General features: G+C 37.6%; 1 protein-coding gene across 1 annotated transcript in view; it reads right to left on the bottom strand.

Moving 5' to 3' along the window:
• Window positions 1-16,819, bottom strand: part of MRPS27 (mitochondrial ribosomal protein S27) — a 98,750-nt gene that overhangs the window by 61,897 nt on the left and 20,034 nt on the right. Inside the window, exons 3-4 of the mRNA XM_023207949.1 lie at window positions 14,988-15,058; window positions 12,569-12,627 (exon numbers count right to left, since the gene is read on the bottom strand). Of these exons, the coding sequence (XP_023063717.1) occupies window positions 12,569-12,627; window positions 14,988-15,058 (130 nt within the window). The remainder of the gene's footprint in view (window positions 1-12,568; window positions 12,628-14,987; window positions 15,059-16,819) is intronic.

Here is a 16,819-nt window from a genome sequence, read left to right as displayed (position 1 = left end):
GAAACATTATGTTTTAGCTATGGAAAGTGCCTTGGGAGGCATCCAAGATGATCTGCTCATCTAGAAAGGTCATGTCCAGAGAGTTCACTAACTAGTTCGAAGCTACAGATTAAAGTGGGGACTAAACTGGTCCTAAGACCCCAGTCACCTCTTTCCTCCCATCCTGACTCCTTCGGGGTCTTTTTAGTACCTCCCCCACAAGATAATACATTTTCATTATTGAATTTCTTTTTATGTTAATTTTTTTTTCTAGGTTTAATTAATTCTATGTCACACTGTTATGAGGTTTTAAAATAGTCATTGAGTCTATATCTTTTGGTATATTACTGAAACTGCTTAGGAAAAAGAACTGACACAAAGAGATACACTGGGCTAGCTGATAAGCCTCTGAATGTGAAGTCAGGCCTCATCCACAGCTGGAGCTTAGACTTGTCACATGGCTCCAAGGGAATTATTTAGTCTATCCAGGTTGCAATTTCAGATTCCAAAAGTTGGCAGGACTTCAGAGGTCATCTGGTCCAAAATTTTCCAACTAGTGCCAATATACCAGGAAGACCCAATGGGTATATTTTGGCAACTGTTCTTTCTCTAAAGGTCTGTGGCCAGTTCCTGTCAAACAGTCCAAGTATAGTCAGTAGGCAAGATACGATCCAGCAAGCTTAGAAAGAAACATGTGTATGTATAAAGAAAAGGCAAAAGAAAAACTCACCCTCTTGCTGCCTTCTAAATCTGCTTTAAATTCAATACTTCTATCATGTACAAGCCACTTTCCCACTGAGGTTCAATTTTCAGTTCATTTTTGACACTCCTTGTTTTCTGTCTCTACATTCAACCTGCCATTAATCCTGCTGATCCATTTTTTCTCCCTCCTATGTACATTTCTCTCTTTATTTCCACTGTCAACTACCATAGGACAGGTCTTTTTTCTCTATATGCATAGATAATTTCCCTATAACATTTACCTATTTTAATAAAAAATTTACCCTGTTTTAATCTTTCTGAAATACTTTTATTATGATATATACGTCTTAAGAATCTGCAGATGACTATCTTGAGGATCTTTTAAAAAATATTTTTCAGGCCAGGTGTGGTGGCTCATGCCTATAATCCCAGTACTTTAGGAGGCTGAGGCAGGTGGATTGCTTGAGTCCAGGAGTTCAAGACCAGCCTGGGCAACATGGCAAGACCCCACCTCTTAAAAAAAAAAAAGGCCAGGCATGGTGGCATACACCTAAAGTCCTAGTTACCTGGGAGGCTGAGGTAGGACAATTGCCTGAGCCTGGGAAGTTGAGGCTACAGTGAGCTAAGATCCTGCCACTGCATGCCAGCCTGGGCAACAGAGTGAGATCCTGTCTTTAAATTTAAAAAAAAAAGAAAAAAAGAAAAAAAAAATTGGTTAATTTCCTTGTAAGTGTGTGTGTGTGCATGATATGGAAAAAGAGAAGGGGGGAGGGAAGGGAGGGGAAGAAATGAAAAATATGTATTTTTTGAATAAGTAATATATACCCATGATATAAAATTCAAAAGTTACAAGAGACAATTCAATGAGAAGTCATTTAGGGTTCTTCCCCAAAAGAAACCAATGTTACCAGTTTTTGTGGGTATCATTCCAGAGACATTTTATGCACACACATACACATGTACACATAAGCATCAAAGCACATGTATACATATTACACATAAACCACAGTGGCTACATCACACACTAAGTCCTACTCTTATTTTTTTAAACTTTAATACATTTCACAATTTATTCAATAGGAAATACAAATAAAGCTTCCCCATTCTTTTCAATCGCTGCACAGTATTCCACTGTATGGCCATAGAATGATTTAAACAGACTTCTATTGATGGACATAATCTTTTACTTTTTGCAATGGACATTTTTGGCATGAATAAGAGTATATCAGGAGGTTAAATTCCTAGAGGTGGAATTATTGAGCCAGAGGGTATTGTACTTGTAATTTTGACAGATGCTGCCAAAGTTGTCTCTATACAAGTTGTACCAATTTATATATCCACTAGCAATATATGATAATGACAGATTTTGAACTCTCCCTTCTCTCCTGCCAACATTCTATTCTCTCTCTGATCTGCCTTCCTTATTTCTCATTATTCCCCAACAAACCCTAATCTCTCTGGTTGAGGCAGTTTCCATAAAGCCAGTTCTCACTCCTTCCTTCTAACTCCAGCTGTACAGTTTGTTCCATCTTGAACACTTGTTCTTGTTTCCTCTACTCATCTAACCTTCAAGGCTATCTTAAGTTCTACCTCTTTTATGAATGTTTGTGGATAACATCAGTCCTTTTTCTAGCCTGCTTCAAACATGTTTTCTCTAAAACTTACATTTTGTTACATAAATTCAGTAAATTTATGTACTTATCATATCCTGGATTTGTGTTGATTTTGAATTGTTTCACATATCTAAAGATCTTCAACCATCTAATAATCTTTTTTTTGGGCGGCGGGTAGGACAGGGTCTTGCTCTAGTACTCAGGCTGGAGTGCAGTGGCTTGATCATAGCTCACTGTAGCCTTGAATTTCTGGGCTCAGCCTCCTAAGTAGCTAGGACAAAAAGGCCCAGCCTTAGCTTCTTAGGTTGCTAGGACTACAGGCACACGCCACCATGCCTAGCTAATCTTTAAAAATGTTTTTGTAGAAACGGAGTTTCACTATGTTTGTCAGGCTGATCTCAAACTCCTGACCTCGAGGGATCTTTCCACCTCAGTATCCCAGAGTGTTGAGATTACACGCATGAGCCACTGCGCCTGGTTGTAATTTTTTTTAATTGTTGGGATTATATAATATCCTTCCTTTGAATATACCACAGTTTTAGTGCATTAAAACATACTCTTAAAGCCTCTATTGGCTTTAGAATTTCCCTTATAAACAGCTGAAAATCATTTGTCTTATAGACATGAATCTGTTCTCATTTATTTTCATCTCAAATCCTGTTAGGGCAGTTTAAATTTGCACGCAATAGAAAAAGAATGACTTTTGCAAAATCAGTCTCTTCCCTAATATTCCTTATAATCTTCTTTGTTAGTTTCTAAATATATACTATACATTCAATATATATTTCTTGAATTGATATTGTTCCTAATTTCTCTACATTAATAATGCATGTGAGTGTGTGTATATACCTAAATATGTATGTGTGTATACACACACACATATACAAGAGGTGATTCTAAAATTGATACGGAATGGAAAGGACCTACATCAGCCAAAATAATTTTGAAAAAGAACACGCAAAAGCTGAAGCGCTTACACTACTTAATTTTAAGACTTATTTTAAAACTACACTCATCAAGACAGAGTAGTATTGGCATTAAAATAGATAACAGAACAGAGATCAATGGAACAAAGAAGTCCAGAAATAGACTCACACAAATATAAACTGATTACCAACAAAGTTATAAAAGCAATTTAAAAATAGCCTTTTCAACAAGTGATGTTGACACAATTAGGCATTCTTATGCCCCAAAATTAACTTTGATCTTTACCTTATAACATACACACATAAAAAATTCAAAATCATAAATCTGTAGGGAAAGAAAGTATTTTGCTCAACTGTTTTAAAAATTAACATGGGATATAAAAATTCTTTTAAACAAATATAAAAAATAAATGCAGTCTTTTTATGCCCACTGAACAGACCTTTCCTGTCAGCTGCTGTTAGCTGAGCTGTCCTCTTACCTCTCTTTTCTGTGTCACAGAACCTTTGCTGCTACTGCTGGGAAATAGTATGTCTTCTCACCTCACCAAGCACTGGGTGATGGTGATACCAAAATAAAGCCGATCACAGACCTAATTATAAAACTTAAAACTATAAAACTTCTAAAACAAAACCTAGAAGAAGAATCAGTGTGGTGCTGGGTTAAGCAGATTCCTTAGATCGGGGGTCCCCAATCCCCAGGCTGTGGACTGGTACCAGTGTTAGGAACTGGGCCGCACAGCAGAAGGTGAGCAGTGGGTGAGTGAGCATCACCGACTGAGCTCCACCTCCTGTCAGATCAGTGGTGCTATCAGATTCTCATAGGAGCAGGAACCTTCCCTTTGCAAGGGATCTAGGTTGCACGCTCCTTATGAGAATCTAACTAATGCCTGATGATCTGAGATGGAACAGTTTCATCCCCAAACCATCCCCAACACCAACCCCCAGCTGTGGAAAAACTGTCTTCCACAAAACCAGTCCCTGGTGCCAAAAGGGTTGGTGACCCTTACTTTAGAGAACACCAAAAGCACAATCCATGAAAAAAAAAATGTTGATAAATTGGACTTGCATAAAAAATAAAAACAGGTTGGGAATGGTAGCTCATGCCTGTAATTCCAGCACTTTGGGAGGCCAAGGTGGGTGGATCACCTGAGGTCAGGAGTTCGAGACTGGCCTTGACAACATGGTGAAACCCTATCTCTACAAAAACATAAAAATTAGCTGGGCGTGGTGGCAGGTGCCTGTAATCCCAGCTATTTGGGAGGCTGAGGCAGGAGAATTGCTTGAACACGGGAGGTGGAGGCTGCAGTGAGCCAAGATCATGCCACTGCACTCCAGCCTGGGTGACAGAGACTCCATCTCAATAAAAAACAAACAAACAAACGAAAAAACAAAACAGTGTTTCAAAAACACTGTTAAGGGAATGAAAAGATAAAACTATAAGAAAAAGAATTCTCAAAACCCAAGAAGAGTAGAAACAATTCAATTTTTAAAATGGACAAAAGATTCAAACACTTTATCAAAGGAAATACTACTTATTGGGCAAATAATTAAAGTCACAGTAAGATACCACTAAACACATGTTGGTATGGCTAAATGTATTGGCAAAAATGTGGAGGAAGTGAACTGCTGTTGGGACTATAAAATGATATAATCACTTCAGAAAACAATTTGGTAGTTTCTTAAAAAGTTAACCATATACTTACCATATGCTCCAATCATTCTACCCCTAGATACTTACCCCACAGAAATGAAAGCATGTATCTCTACAAATACTTGTGCATGGATGTATGCAGCAGTACATACTCCTAGGGACTCAGGACTGGAGCCTGCAGAGGTACATAGTCAGTGCACCAGAGGAATAAAATGGAATAACCATCTAAGGTATAAGATCATTCCAGGAAAGCTAGGTGGAATGCTTAAGCCAAACCCAAAAAAATACCTTGAAGGTTCACTCATCCTGTGATGTGGCTCTAGATGAAATAATAAGACCAGTGGGAAGAGAAGTAGAGTCTGAAGCAGTGGAGGCCAAGAATTCTTTTTTTTTTTAAGATGGAGTCTCGCTCTGTTGTCTAGGCTAGAGTGCAGTGGCATGATCTCAGCTAACTGCAAGCTCCGCCTCCCAGGTTCACACCATTCTCCCACCTCAGCCTCCCATGTAGCTGGGTCCTACAGGTGCCCGCCACCACACCAGGCTAATTTTGTTTTTGTATTTTTAGTAAAGACGGGGTTTCACTGAAAGTGTTAGCCAGGATGGTCTCGATCTCCTGACCTAGTGATCTGCCTGCCTCAGCCTCCCAAAGTGCTGGGATTACAGGCATGAGCCACCATGCCCAGCCATGGAGGCCAAGAATTCTAATCCTTGTCACAAAGCTCCCATGATCTCTGGCAAGGCATGCACTATGACCAATGATCTGCTATTTTCCAATACAGAACTATTAACAATAACAAGCAATCTTCCAGGCCTGTGGTAAGGATCAGCAAATAAGAACTAAATAAAGAACTGGGCAATATTAAAGTATAGAAGTGCTACTAAAAATGCTCTCACACTCATTTCTCGCCTCTTGAGTTCTTACTCTTCTCTCAATAATGTTCAGGCATAATGTAACCTGGCAATATGCTAACAGAAAAATTTAAGATTACCTTTTATTGCTGTGAAACACAAACAGTCTCTATGCCCTCAAAGGAAAATTACTGCTGCATAAACGAATGCATGCTGTTCCCTCTTAATAATCCCTCTTAATAAACTCCCATCTTCCCCTTTTCCTACAGGCAGAAACGGATTTTTACAACATAGGCCTGGGGTGGTGCTAAAGCCTTCCAAGGAACCACTGGGTATTTTTGCTTCATGAAAAATGAAGCTATTTTGGTCCTTCCTTTTTAGGATGGCTGCCAACCCAGGACCTGGAGACATGCAGGCTGCCATCTGCCTTGCCCCAGCTGTTCCTGACCTGCTATCCATCTCCAACTAAGGATACCTGGTATCTGCCAGGTCGGCTAAGCAAATAGTGAAAGATACTTGAGACCCATGTACAGCATGGATGAATGTGTTGGCAGTACACAGCTTGCCATGCAACCTGAACTTCCTTTCTTACTGGGTGGCATGCCACTCTCCATAGCAACATTGAGAGCTGTATTCTGAGAAAAACTCACCTTCCACAGAGCTTTGTAACAATCTTTTCTTATTGTATAACAATTCAGCATTCCCTACCTGTTAGCTAAAAACCAAAAGGCTGCTTTAAAAGAATGCTATATTCTTTTATTCTTTTTTTTTTTTTTTTTTTTTTGAGACAGAGGTTTCACTGTCACCCAGGCTGGAATACAGTGGTGTGATCTCAGTTCACTGCAGCCTCGACCTCCCAAGCTCAGGTGATCTGCCTGCCTCATTCTCCCGGGTAGTTGGGACTATGAGTGTGCGCCACCACACCCATCTAATTTTTTGTATCTTTTTATAGAGATAAGGTTTGTTTTGTTGCCCAGGCTCGTATTAAACCCCTGTGCTCAAGTAATCCGTCTGCCCCAAGTGCTGGGATTACAAGGCATGAGCTGCTGTGCCTGGCCTAAAAAAAAATTATATTTTTAATATAGAGTATATGTTGTATATGTTAGAAATTTCTATGACATATCCTTCAGGAATCACTGTTATGTTGCAGATCAAATTATCAGTTCTGATTATTGACGCCCTGATAGTAGAAGGAGCAAGTCTAATTTCATGCATCTCAAAACTACCATGGTCCCAACATGATTCGAAGGCCTATACAGGTCTTTAAAAATGCAATTTGCAAACATTCTCAGTGAAGATGAGGACACTAAGTGGAAATAACAAATTTTTATGGCTTGAGTTTGCATTTTAGCAATGCAATAATCAAATACTAACACAAAAATGGTTAAAGCTTGTCATAACCATGAAAATAATGGTTTTTGCCAAAGGCACAATTTTACCAGTAACATGCTGTTTTATCTCCTGAAAATGGAGACACAGAGCCTGCCCCAAGGTTCACTTGTTTGCATTTGGGCAGTATACACTGGGCATGTGGACTTGGAGGTTATGGGGAGAAAGTTCCGAACTACAGACTAGGTGGCCCAGGAAAGATGCTCTCTACAAGATGATGAAGGAAAAAGTTCCCATTGTATAAAACTCTACATCCACTCACTATAACTGACCCCAGGCAGACAGATCCCAAAAGGGGATCTCTTGTAGAGGAAGAGCAAAGCCTGGTCTCTCTGGAATTTCTTCTGCCTTAGTTTCCTATAAAGAAATTGTAGCCCCATCTGGGATCCTTAATGATAAAACCTTGCACTGAGACAGCACTGCATTGTTTTTATAGCATTGCCCCACTGCTCACATCTGATCCTTGTGGTTTCCCTCTCAGGACAGGCAGGGGCTTATACTCAGTCTCTATGTTGCGTGTGCTCAGCCAATCTCTATGTTTTAGTCTCTGCATCAGTAAAATAAAGATGCAAATCTAATTCTTAGGAATGCCGTAAGTTTACAGTAAAGCAAAGGTAGGAGCCCTTTTCTCTTCCAAATATTAACGAGAGGGCATGTGGATAGGAAGTAGAAATTAATCCTTTGCCCGGAAAAAGAAAGTATTTTGCTCAACTGTTTTTAAAATTAACATGGGATATAAAAATTCTTCTAAACAAATATAAAAAATAAATGCAGTCTTTTTACGCCCACTGAGCAGACATTTCCTGTCAGCAGCTGTTAACTGAGATGTTCTCTTACCTCTCTTTTTTGCGTCACAGAACCTATGCTGCTACCGCTGGGAAAGAGCATGGCTTCTCACCTCACCAAGCACTGGGTGATGGTGATACCAAGATAAAGCGGAAATCTTCCTGCCTAGCCCCCTGCCAGCACTGGTCTCCTGACATGTAGCATCTCAGGGCCTGTCCAAATCTTCTCACTCCTTACCACACCCTTTTTTCTGGTGCTGTAGGGAAACTTGGGAGACTGGCTGTATCTAAATTTTCACTGTGAAGACAGAAAACCTATCAATTATATGCTTGTCTAACCTGGGAAGGTCTAAACTAAGAAAGTCTTCTTTGTAAGAAGAGAAAACAAAGATCCAAAGTACTTAAAATCCAAAAAACCTGAGGGAAGAAATAAAAATAAGTCTAAGCAAAAGAACCTATTTTTCAAACAAGATCTCACAGCACGGTTCCTAATAATTGTCTCGAACCCTCTGGCAGTCTGATAAAGGCATCTCAGAATTAGTTTTTTACAACAGAAACCAATTATATTGAAATACAATTGTCAAGATATTAAGAAATCCTTGGGATATGGTAACATATGTGCTGCTTTATTAATGGATGAAATAGTGAAATAACACTAGCTAGTGGTAGCTTTAATTACTAACATAATTTCTAAGCAGTGATATCTGTAACAAACGTAATGTGATATGAAAAAATCAATGATTTTTATTGGCAAGAAAGACACAGATGCTGTTAATATTATAGTCATCTCCTGCCTACATTCATAAGTGAAAGAAATGCTGAATATTATTGAGGTTAGTGAAAATAAAAATATAATTTTATTCTTATTCAAGTTCACAGTCCTCTCTGAATTTTCTTTGTAGACTCCGATAAGGCAGCTGGAGGCACAGTTTCTCTGGCAGAAACAGAAGCAAAAGCAAATCGCCTGTGGCAGCATGGTCTGGCCTCTCTCTAGACCTATTCTTCCCCCAAGCCACGCCCTAGAGGGCCTGTAAGAAACTAGCTTCAGGGATCCTCAGAAGACAGCTTGAAAACCACTCATAAAGAGGTTTACCATTTAGCCTGCTAATACTATCTGTGCAAGAACACACCTATGCCTATTTTCCCAATCTCCCAGCTTAAACTGTACATATCACATAAAGTCCCTGGCTCAAATCCTCATTTCATTTTACTGTATTTATTTTTTATTATCTTATTTACGTTTTCTGTATTTGTCACAGCCAAACAGTATGCCTTGTTCTCTTATTTTATTTTACTCTGTTTTAACCTTGTTGCTATTTTAATCACTTTCACTCTTGGTTTTTGGTTTATTTTCCTTTTATGAGTATTATCAGTTTTTTTGGTTTTTGTTTTGGCCAATGAATATAGTTTCTGGTATTGCCTTAACCATTTTTAGTTCATATTATTGTTTGGGTAGAGCTTCACCCTTTCCTTGGTGTTTTCATTTTTTATTTATAAACAGAAGGCAAAAGTTGATCATAGGATTGCCAGCTTCCAGAGAATAGACCACAGCCCAAATAAAAGTACTTAGGAATTTGTTCTTCCATCTGCTGACTGAACAGCAGCCTTTCTATCTCTCCTTAAAAGACCCCTTTAATGTTGAGGTCCCTAAACATTTAAGCCCATGTACTTTGGGAGATTCAAAGCTTCAAATATGCTGCTGGGATGATAGGGTGATAATAAGCTGGCAGGTACCAGCAGCACCCTGAGCTGCTGAAACTTGGAACTGTTCACTTGCGTGCCTGATGCAGTGGCAGAAGCTCAATCAGCTCTTCACTGATCATTCAAGGTTTCTAAACTTCTTTGGCTCTAGACTTTACATAATCATTGCAGAAATGTGATCATTAGAAGGGGAGAAGATGTGGCAGCTACACTCCTGCTAGCAGAGCCTGGTGTTCATAGGCCATGTCAGAGAAAGAGGTGAACCAATGCAAAAGTTCTCCTGTGGGCTTCACTGTTAAAGATGGTACTGCTTAAGGACTGAGAAAACCTAACCCCAGGCCTGCAAGCTGTGAGTTATCTAAAATTAAGACGTTCCTTCTTCATTTCCTCACCTTAGACCTCGAATTGTAAGTTTACTCCAAGATGTCTAAAGTCATCCCATGAGGAGATGTTAGGCATCATAACGATTGAAGCCCTAACTGGTAGAAGTATTACACAGCAGTAAGTCCTTGGTGTCTTCAGGATTAACATCCCTGATTTTGATTACTTGAGAGAAAGCCCAAGAGTTTATAACTTGTAATTTTTAATTTTGCTAAGGCATAAGTATATTCTGTATATTCTCTAAGGCTGGAAAGCAAGAGTGAGGCACTTAGCTAACGAGAGAACCCAGCCAATCTCTACTGTATCAATGCAGCTATGTAGAGTTCTACCTAGTCTCATATATATACAAGCACATGAAGTCCTAAAAACATTTCTGTCTTAAAAAAAAAAAGCTGATAAAAAGAGAGTCAATTTCAATTTTCTTGGTAATGGAAGGGAGGAGAAAGAACTAAGATAAATGATAAATCACAGCTAAAGAATTAGTTTTGATTAAAGCAAAAAATGGGATGTCCAGTTAAACAGTGGCTCAGATTTATGATGGACAAGAGTCCTTTATATGATCTATAAGGAAATAGGACACAGTGATCTTACAAAACTTTCAGTTATACCCCAGGCCACGCAAAACTGAATGTGTGAAGAATTAATCACAGAAGATCTTAAAAACAGAACTTCAACTTTTCAGTAATACTTGGAGAATGTCTAACTTACTCAACATTAGATATCCAGCACCCAGGACAGGGCCTGGGCACATAATAAGTGCTAAGTAAATACTTGTTGAAATGCTGAGTCACTGAAATCAATTATATGCTACAGAAGTACTTCTGAATTTGGAACATACTTCTCCCAATACTATGGCACTATATCTCACAGGATGAAATTCTAAAAAAACAGCTTATATTTAGAAATTGAAACTATGTTCTGCATTTTGCTATAAATAAAAATACGAGAACTGGCCAGATGCCAGCCCAAATACACCCTTCATCATAGACAAAAAATAACTACCAAAGCAGTCCCACAGTTCCAAAGAGCCACTAAAGAAAGCCAGGGCTAGGTCTCATCAAGGGGTTCATTTTTCATTATCCTAATGAAGTAAAAGAGGGTACTTACAACTAAGATGACTTGCAACTAAGTTAGTACCTAGAATTTCAACTTAGGACACCATTACAGCCAATCTGAGGTTTAAAATAAATGTTTTTTTAAGGTGCGGAATCTAGCGTACTTGAGGTTTACATTTAAATAGAAAACACCCAAAAAGTGGTAGCATCTACCCAATTCAGAAATTTGAAAAAAAAAGAGGCCTCATTATTATTTAGCAAAATCAAAGAAAAATGAACAAATTTTCACTAAAATACAGTAAGCTTTAAAAAATGCATCTAGAAAAAAACTACCCCCCAAAAAAACAACAAAAAATAAAAATGCATCTAGACAGAAATAACTAAAAATTCTCTTGAGCACAACAAGCAAGATCAAATGGGAAACCCTAATGCAATCCTTACTGGAAACATTTAAAATTTCAATCTGAGTCTATTTTTGGAACATAGGAACTGAATCAAATCACAAATCAGATTTTAAAAACTGGAATCACAATAAAAATTTAGTTGTAAGGTACAATTCTGACAGATATTTGTTTGACCGGTTCTTTATTTAATGTGCATTAGGTTGTTTCAGTCTTTTGCTACCATAAATGATGCTGTACTGAACATACTTTTGTACACACGGGTGAGTTTTGTGAGTAGTTCACGATGGAACTGGCAGCAGCTCTGAGAAAGAATGAAGTAAATGTGGTAATGTAGAAAAGGTTTTAAAACAGTGTTAATTGAAAATAGGTACATAACAGTTCATATCGGGTATAATTCCACCTGTAAAAAAGAAAAGGAGAGAAGAAATAAACCTACAGATTGAGTATCTCTAATTTGAAAAGTTCCAAAATTCACAATATTTTGAGCACCAATATGATGTTCAAAGGAAATGCTCATTGAAGCATTGTGGATTTTCGAATTAGAGGTACTCAAACAGTAAGTATAACGCAAATATTCAAAAATCTAAAAAAATCCAAAATCTTAAACACTTCTGGTTTTAAGCATTTTAGGTAAGAGATACTCAACTTGTGTGTGTGTGTGTGTTTCTGTGTGTGTGTGTAAACTTTCACTAATCAGATTGGCAAAAAAATGCAAATGTGAAAATATCTAACTATTGGCCAAGCTGTAAAAATATACATCTCTCACACATTGCTAGTGGGAATGTAAAAACTTCAACAGAAAGCAATTTGACAACAGCGATTAAAACTATAAATATATACTCATTAAAATTAGGTGAAAAATTACATATGTATAAGGTTATCAATTTTAACACTGTATACAATACAAAAGAGAACAATCTAGAGGTCCATAAAAAGGGAACTGGTTTAAATAATAAACTCAGAGTACGGAAAAAAATGCAGTTATAAAAAATCAGAAACTCTATACTCATATGAAAAGATCTTTAAAATATAAACTTAGAAGGTGTCAAAATTATACATAACATATACCAACTTTTATGTAAAAAAGGGTGTGAAATCACAGAGTACACAGCCAAATCAAAAGGAAAACTTACTTGTAAAGGTAATACTCTGCATGATCTATCTCTTCCCGAGACGAAATGTTGTCTACAAGCTAAAAGACAGAAAAAGAAACCTTTGGTTGAATATAAATTATGTCATATATTTGGCCTAGGGCCTAGATCACACATTGACCTTATTAAACACAGGACACCCGTTTTATTGGAACGATGGTGATGCTTAGTGGAAAAATGTTCACGTGGTATGGCTCCATCCTTGAAACCCCTTTATGCTACTGCAGACAAAGAATATACAATGGCTTCCCTTTTTCTATGTGTAGAACAACCTTGATCAGAAAATGGATTGAAAGCCAAACATGAAGCTTGCTCAGAACAAGGAGTGTTCCACTGATTATAACTAGTTACCTATTTTTTCCTTTATCTTTAAATCCTGATACTATTTTCTTTAGGTTCCAAACATGGGAACATATGGCTGAAATGAAGACTCTGATGGCTAAAAAACTATAGCCCAGAACATAAACATCTAAATTTAGAGAATTCAGTCTTGCAACCATTTTTTCCTACTTTGATTTAAGCTCTGCTATGCAACAGTAAACCTATGACTCCTTTACCGACAAATTCTCCTTTCAAACCATAAAATCTCTGAGTATGCTCATTAACTATGGTCCAAATAAACAAATAAAAAGGATATTTCAAAGACAGATACTATTCTAAAATAGAGACTCAGAGGCAAAAAAGAAAAAAAAAAGCGTAGAAGACAATGCATGTTGTGAATATAATGAAAACCTCATAGAAGAGAGAGGAGAGTAAAAAGAGGGAGACTTTCTAAAAATCCCTAGCACTTCTGGACTTGACTTAGAAATCCATTAAGGGCATATAAAATGTGGTTCAAACACAGAACCTGAGCTTGAGAAACAGCTCTGATTGTTTGCTGTATGGCATAAACAGATGGCACAGCCCCTCTGGGACTTGGTTGCACCATCTGCATAAATAGGATAAAGGCACAGGCCCCGAAGAGTATAAGGCACCAATGAGAAAACGTACATAAAAGCTGTAAACCTTGAAGTACTACCTAAATAAATAGCAGGTATTACGGTATACAGAAGTTTTACCCATCATGTAAGAGATGAACCAATGGCCATTCTATTCTCCTCCAATATGCCAATTATGAGTCTATTAAATGTAACTTATGACCAGTAAAACTGTTTCTCAACTAAAAGGCAGAAAGGACGGACCAGGATTCAAAAGAAAGGTAATTTATTTCCTCTCTCTCTTCCATATTTAACAATATTTTAGGCCGGGCGCGGTGGCTCAAGCCTGTAATCCCAGCACTTTGGGAGGCCGAGACGGGCGGATCACGAGGGCAGGAGATCGAGACCATCCTGGCTAACACGGTGAAACCCCGTCTCTACTAAAAAATACAAAAAACTAGCCGGGCGAGGTGGCAGGCGCCTGTAGTCCCAGCTACTCGGGAGGCTGAGGCAGGAGAATGGCGTAAACTCGGGAGGCGGAGCTTGCAGTGAGCTGAGATAAGGCCACTGCACTCCAGCCCGGGCGACAGAGCGAGACTCGTCTCAAAAAAAAAAAAAACAAAAAAACCACAATATTTTAAATTTTATGGTGCCATTAATTTCTGTAAAAAGTTTTCACAGCTAAAATCTCATTTTAGCATCCCATTATTCCCTGGGAGGAAGATGCAACCGTACCCATGCTGAAAATGAGAAAATTGAGAGGGGTCTCATTGCCCAGGGTCATAAAGTGAATTTGTGATAAAGACAAGCCCAGATATATTTGAAGCAGGCAACAGAAGAGAACCTAGCTATCTGGGTTTGAATCTCAGTTTTTCCACGCTTACAAGCTGTGTGAACTTGGAAAAGTTATTAAACCATGTCTTACATAGACTGCTTATTGCATAGAGAGCAGTGAGAATTTAAAAAATAATGTATGTTAAGGAACTAACACATTCAAAACTGGCATAGAAGGTGCTCAGTAATGGTTACTATTCCTGATTCCTAACCTAACATTATTCTTCCACCTATCACTCTGCTGCAGTTTGACTTTAACATTAATATCCATTCTTTTACAGACTTTCTTGGCTATCAAAAACACTTCCAATACTAACGGGTAAATATCATTACTTTGAAGGGTGTATCAACTTAAAAAAACTGATGGTATTATACAGCAGAATATCATATCCTGGAAAAAATAAAATAAATCAGATATACAAAAGTGATTACTGATATCAGAATCTGGTAAATGTACTACCTTTTATTTCAGCCAAAGAAATTTGCTACTACACTATAAAATATCTATTAGTAACTATAAAAACATACCATACTCTTGAAAAATATTTCCTATGCAAAGTGTTTTTTATTTACACAGCCTCATCTACACGAAGGGCCTTTCTGGCTTTCTTCCTTCTTCTTGGAAAATATATACATTAAAATTTTCTTACCCGTGATATTGTTAAAGAACTAACAGGCAACTTTCTCTCAAATGTTTTATCCATTAAAGATGCAAGATCAGCTGTGAAGACGAAAAAAGAAAAAAAAAAACCTTGTTAAAGATACCTATTTTTTTACAATTCTTGCCAGATGGCTGCCTACATGAAGTATTAAAAGAGACGTTCTTTCTTGCTTTTTAGAAATTATTTTTATATAAAGAGGAAAAAAGAATATTTATTCTTTAAAATATTTAAAAAATGATTTAATTGGGTTGAGAATTATTTTTAAAAAAACTTCTTAGCATGTATTTAGCTTTTAAAAAATGGATCAATTTGAAAACCTAGGAAATGCTATTCTGGACATCGGCCTTCAGAAAGAATTTATGACGAAGTCCTCAAAAGCAATTGCAACAAAAAAAAATTGACAAGTGAGACCCTAATTAAACTAAAGAGCTTCCGCAAAGCAAAGCAATCCATCAACAGAGTAAACAGACAATCTACAGAATGGGAGAAAATATTCACAAAGTACGCATCCAACAAAGGTCTAACACCCCAAATCTGTAGGGAACGTAAAACAATTCAACAAGCGAAAACCAAATACCCCATTAAAATGGGCAAAAGACAAGAACAGATACTTCTCAAAAGACATACAAGCAGCCAAGCAACATATGAAAAAATGCTCAACATCACTAATCATCAGAAAAATGCAAATAAAAACCACAATGAGATACCATCTCATACCAGTCAGAATGGCTATTATTAAAAAGTCAAAAAATAACAGATGCTGGCAAGGCTGTGGAGAAAAGGGAATGCTTATCCACTGTTGGTAGGAAGGTAAATTAATTCAGCCACTGTGGAAAGCAGTTTGGAGATCTCTCAAAGAACTTAAAGCAGAACTACCATTTGATCCAGCAATCCCATTGCTGGGTATATACCAAAAAGAAAATAAAACATTCTACCAAAAAGACATATGCACTCAATGTTCACTGCAGCACTACTCACCATAGCAAAGACATGGAATCAACCTAACGATGGTGAATTGGATATAGAAAATATAGTACATATACACCATGAAATACTACACAGCCATAAAAAAAAAAAAAATGAAACCATGTCCTTTGCAGCAATGTGGATGCAGCTGGAGGCCATTATCCTAAGTAAATTAACGCAGGACCAGAAAACCAAATACCACATGTTCTCACTTACAAGTGGGTGGTAAGCACTAGGTATACAGGACATAAAGGGAACAGTAGACACTGGAGACTCCTAGAGGCAGGAGAGAGGGAAGGGGGCAAGGGCTGACAAACTACCTATGCTTAGTACCTGGATGATGGGATCACTTATACCCCAAACCTCAGTGCCATGCAATATACCCATGCAATAAACCTGCAGATGTACTCCCTGAATCTAAAATAAAAGTGGAAATAAAGAAGTCCAATATAATTAGCTCATGAAAGAAAAAAATAAAAGGAAAAAAAAAGACCTGGGATGGGGAGAGGCGGGGAGAGGATCAATAAAATATTTCTAGAAGGAGACACAAGCAAGTGTATTTCCTGATAGGTTCCAAAAAAAAAAAAAAAAAAAAAAACAAAGAGATGACGGGAGATCCAGGGAAGAAGACTCTTCATCATTTACACATTTATTCCTTTTGTATTTTGAAATATATTAGCTATATATCAGGTTATAGATGTATATTAGCTATTCAAAACATTTAAAAAATTGAAATGTATCTAGTGACTTTTATACCTACCCTGAACAAATGACAGCAGCACTCTGGTTATCCTTAATGATTTTTGACGTGAATGATTCCTATTTTGGTTCCTTTTAGCAGAACATCCATAGGA

The sequence above is a fragment of the Piliocolobus tephrosceles genome, chromosome 4, assembly GCF_002776525.5.
Source record: "Piliocolobus tephrosceles isolate RC106 chromosome 4, ASM277652v3, whole genome shotgun sequence".
Lineage (NCBI taxonomy): Eukaryota > Metazoa > Chordata > Mammalia > Primates > Cercopithecidae > Piliocolobus > Piliocolobus tephrosceles.
Note: the sequence above shows the minus strand (reverse complement) of the source record. Positions and strands in the feature narration are given on the sequence as shown.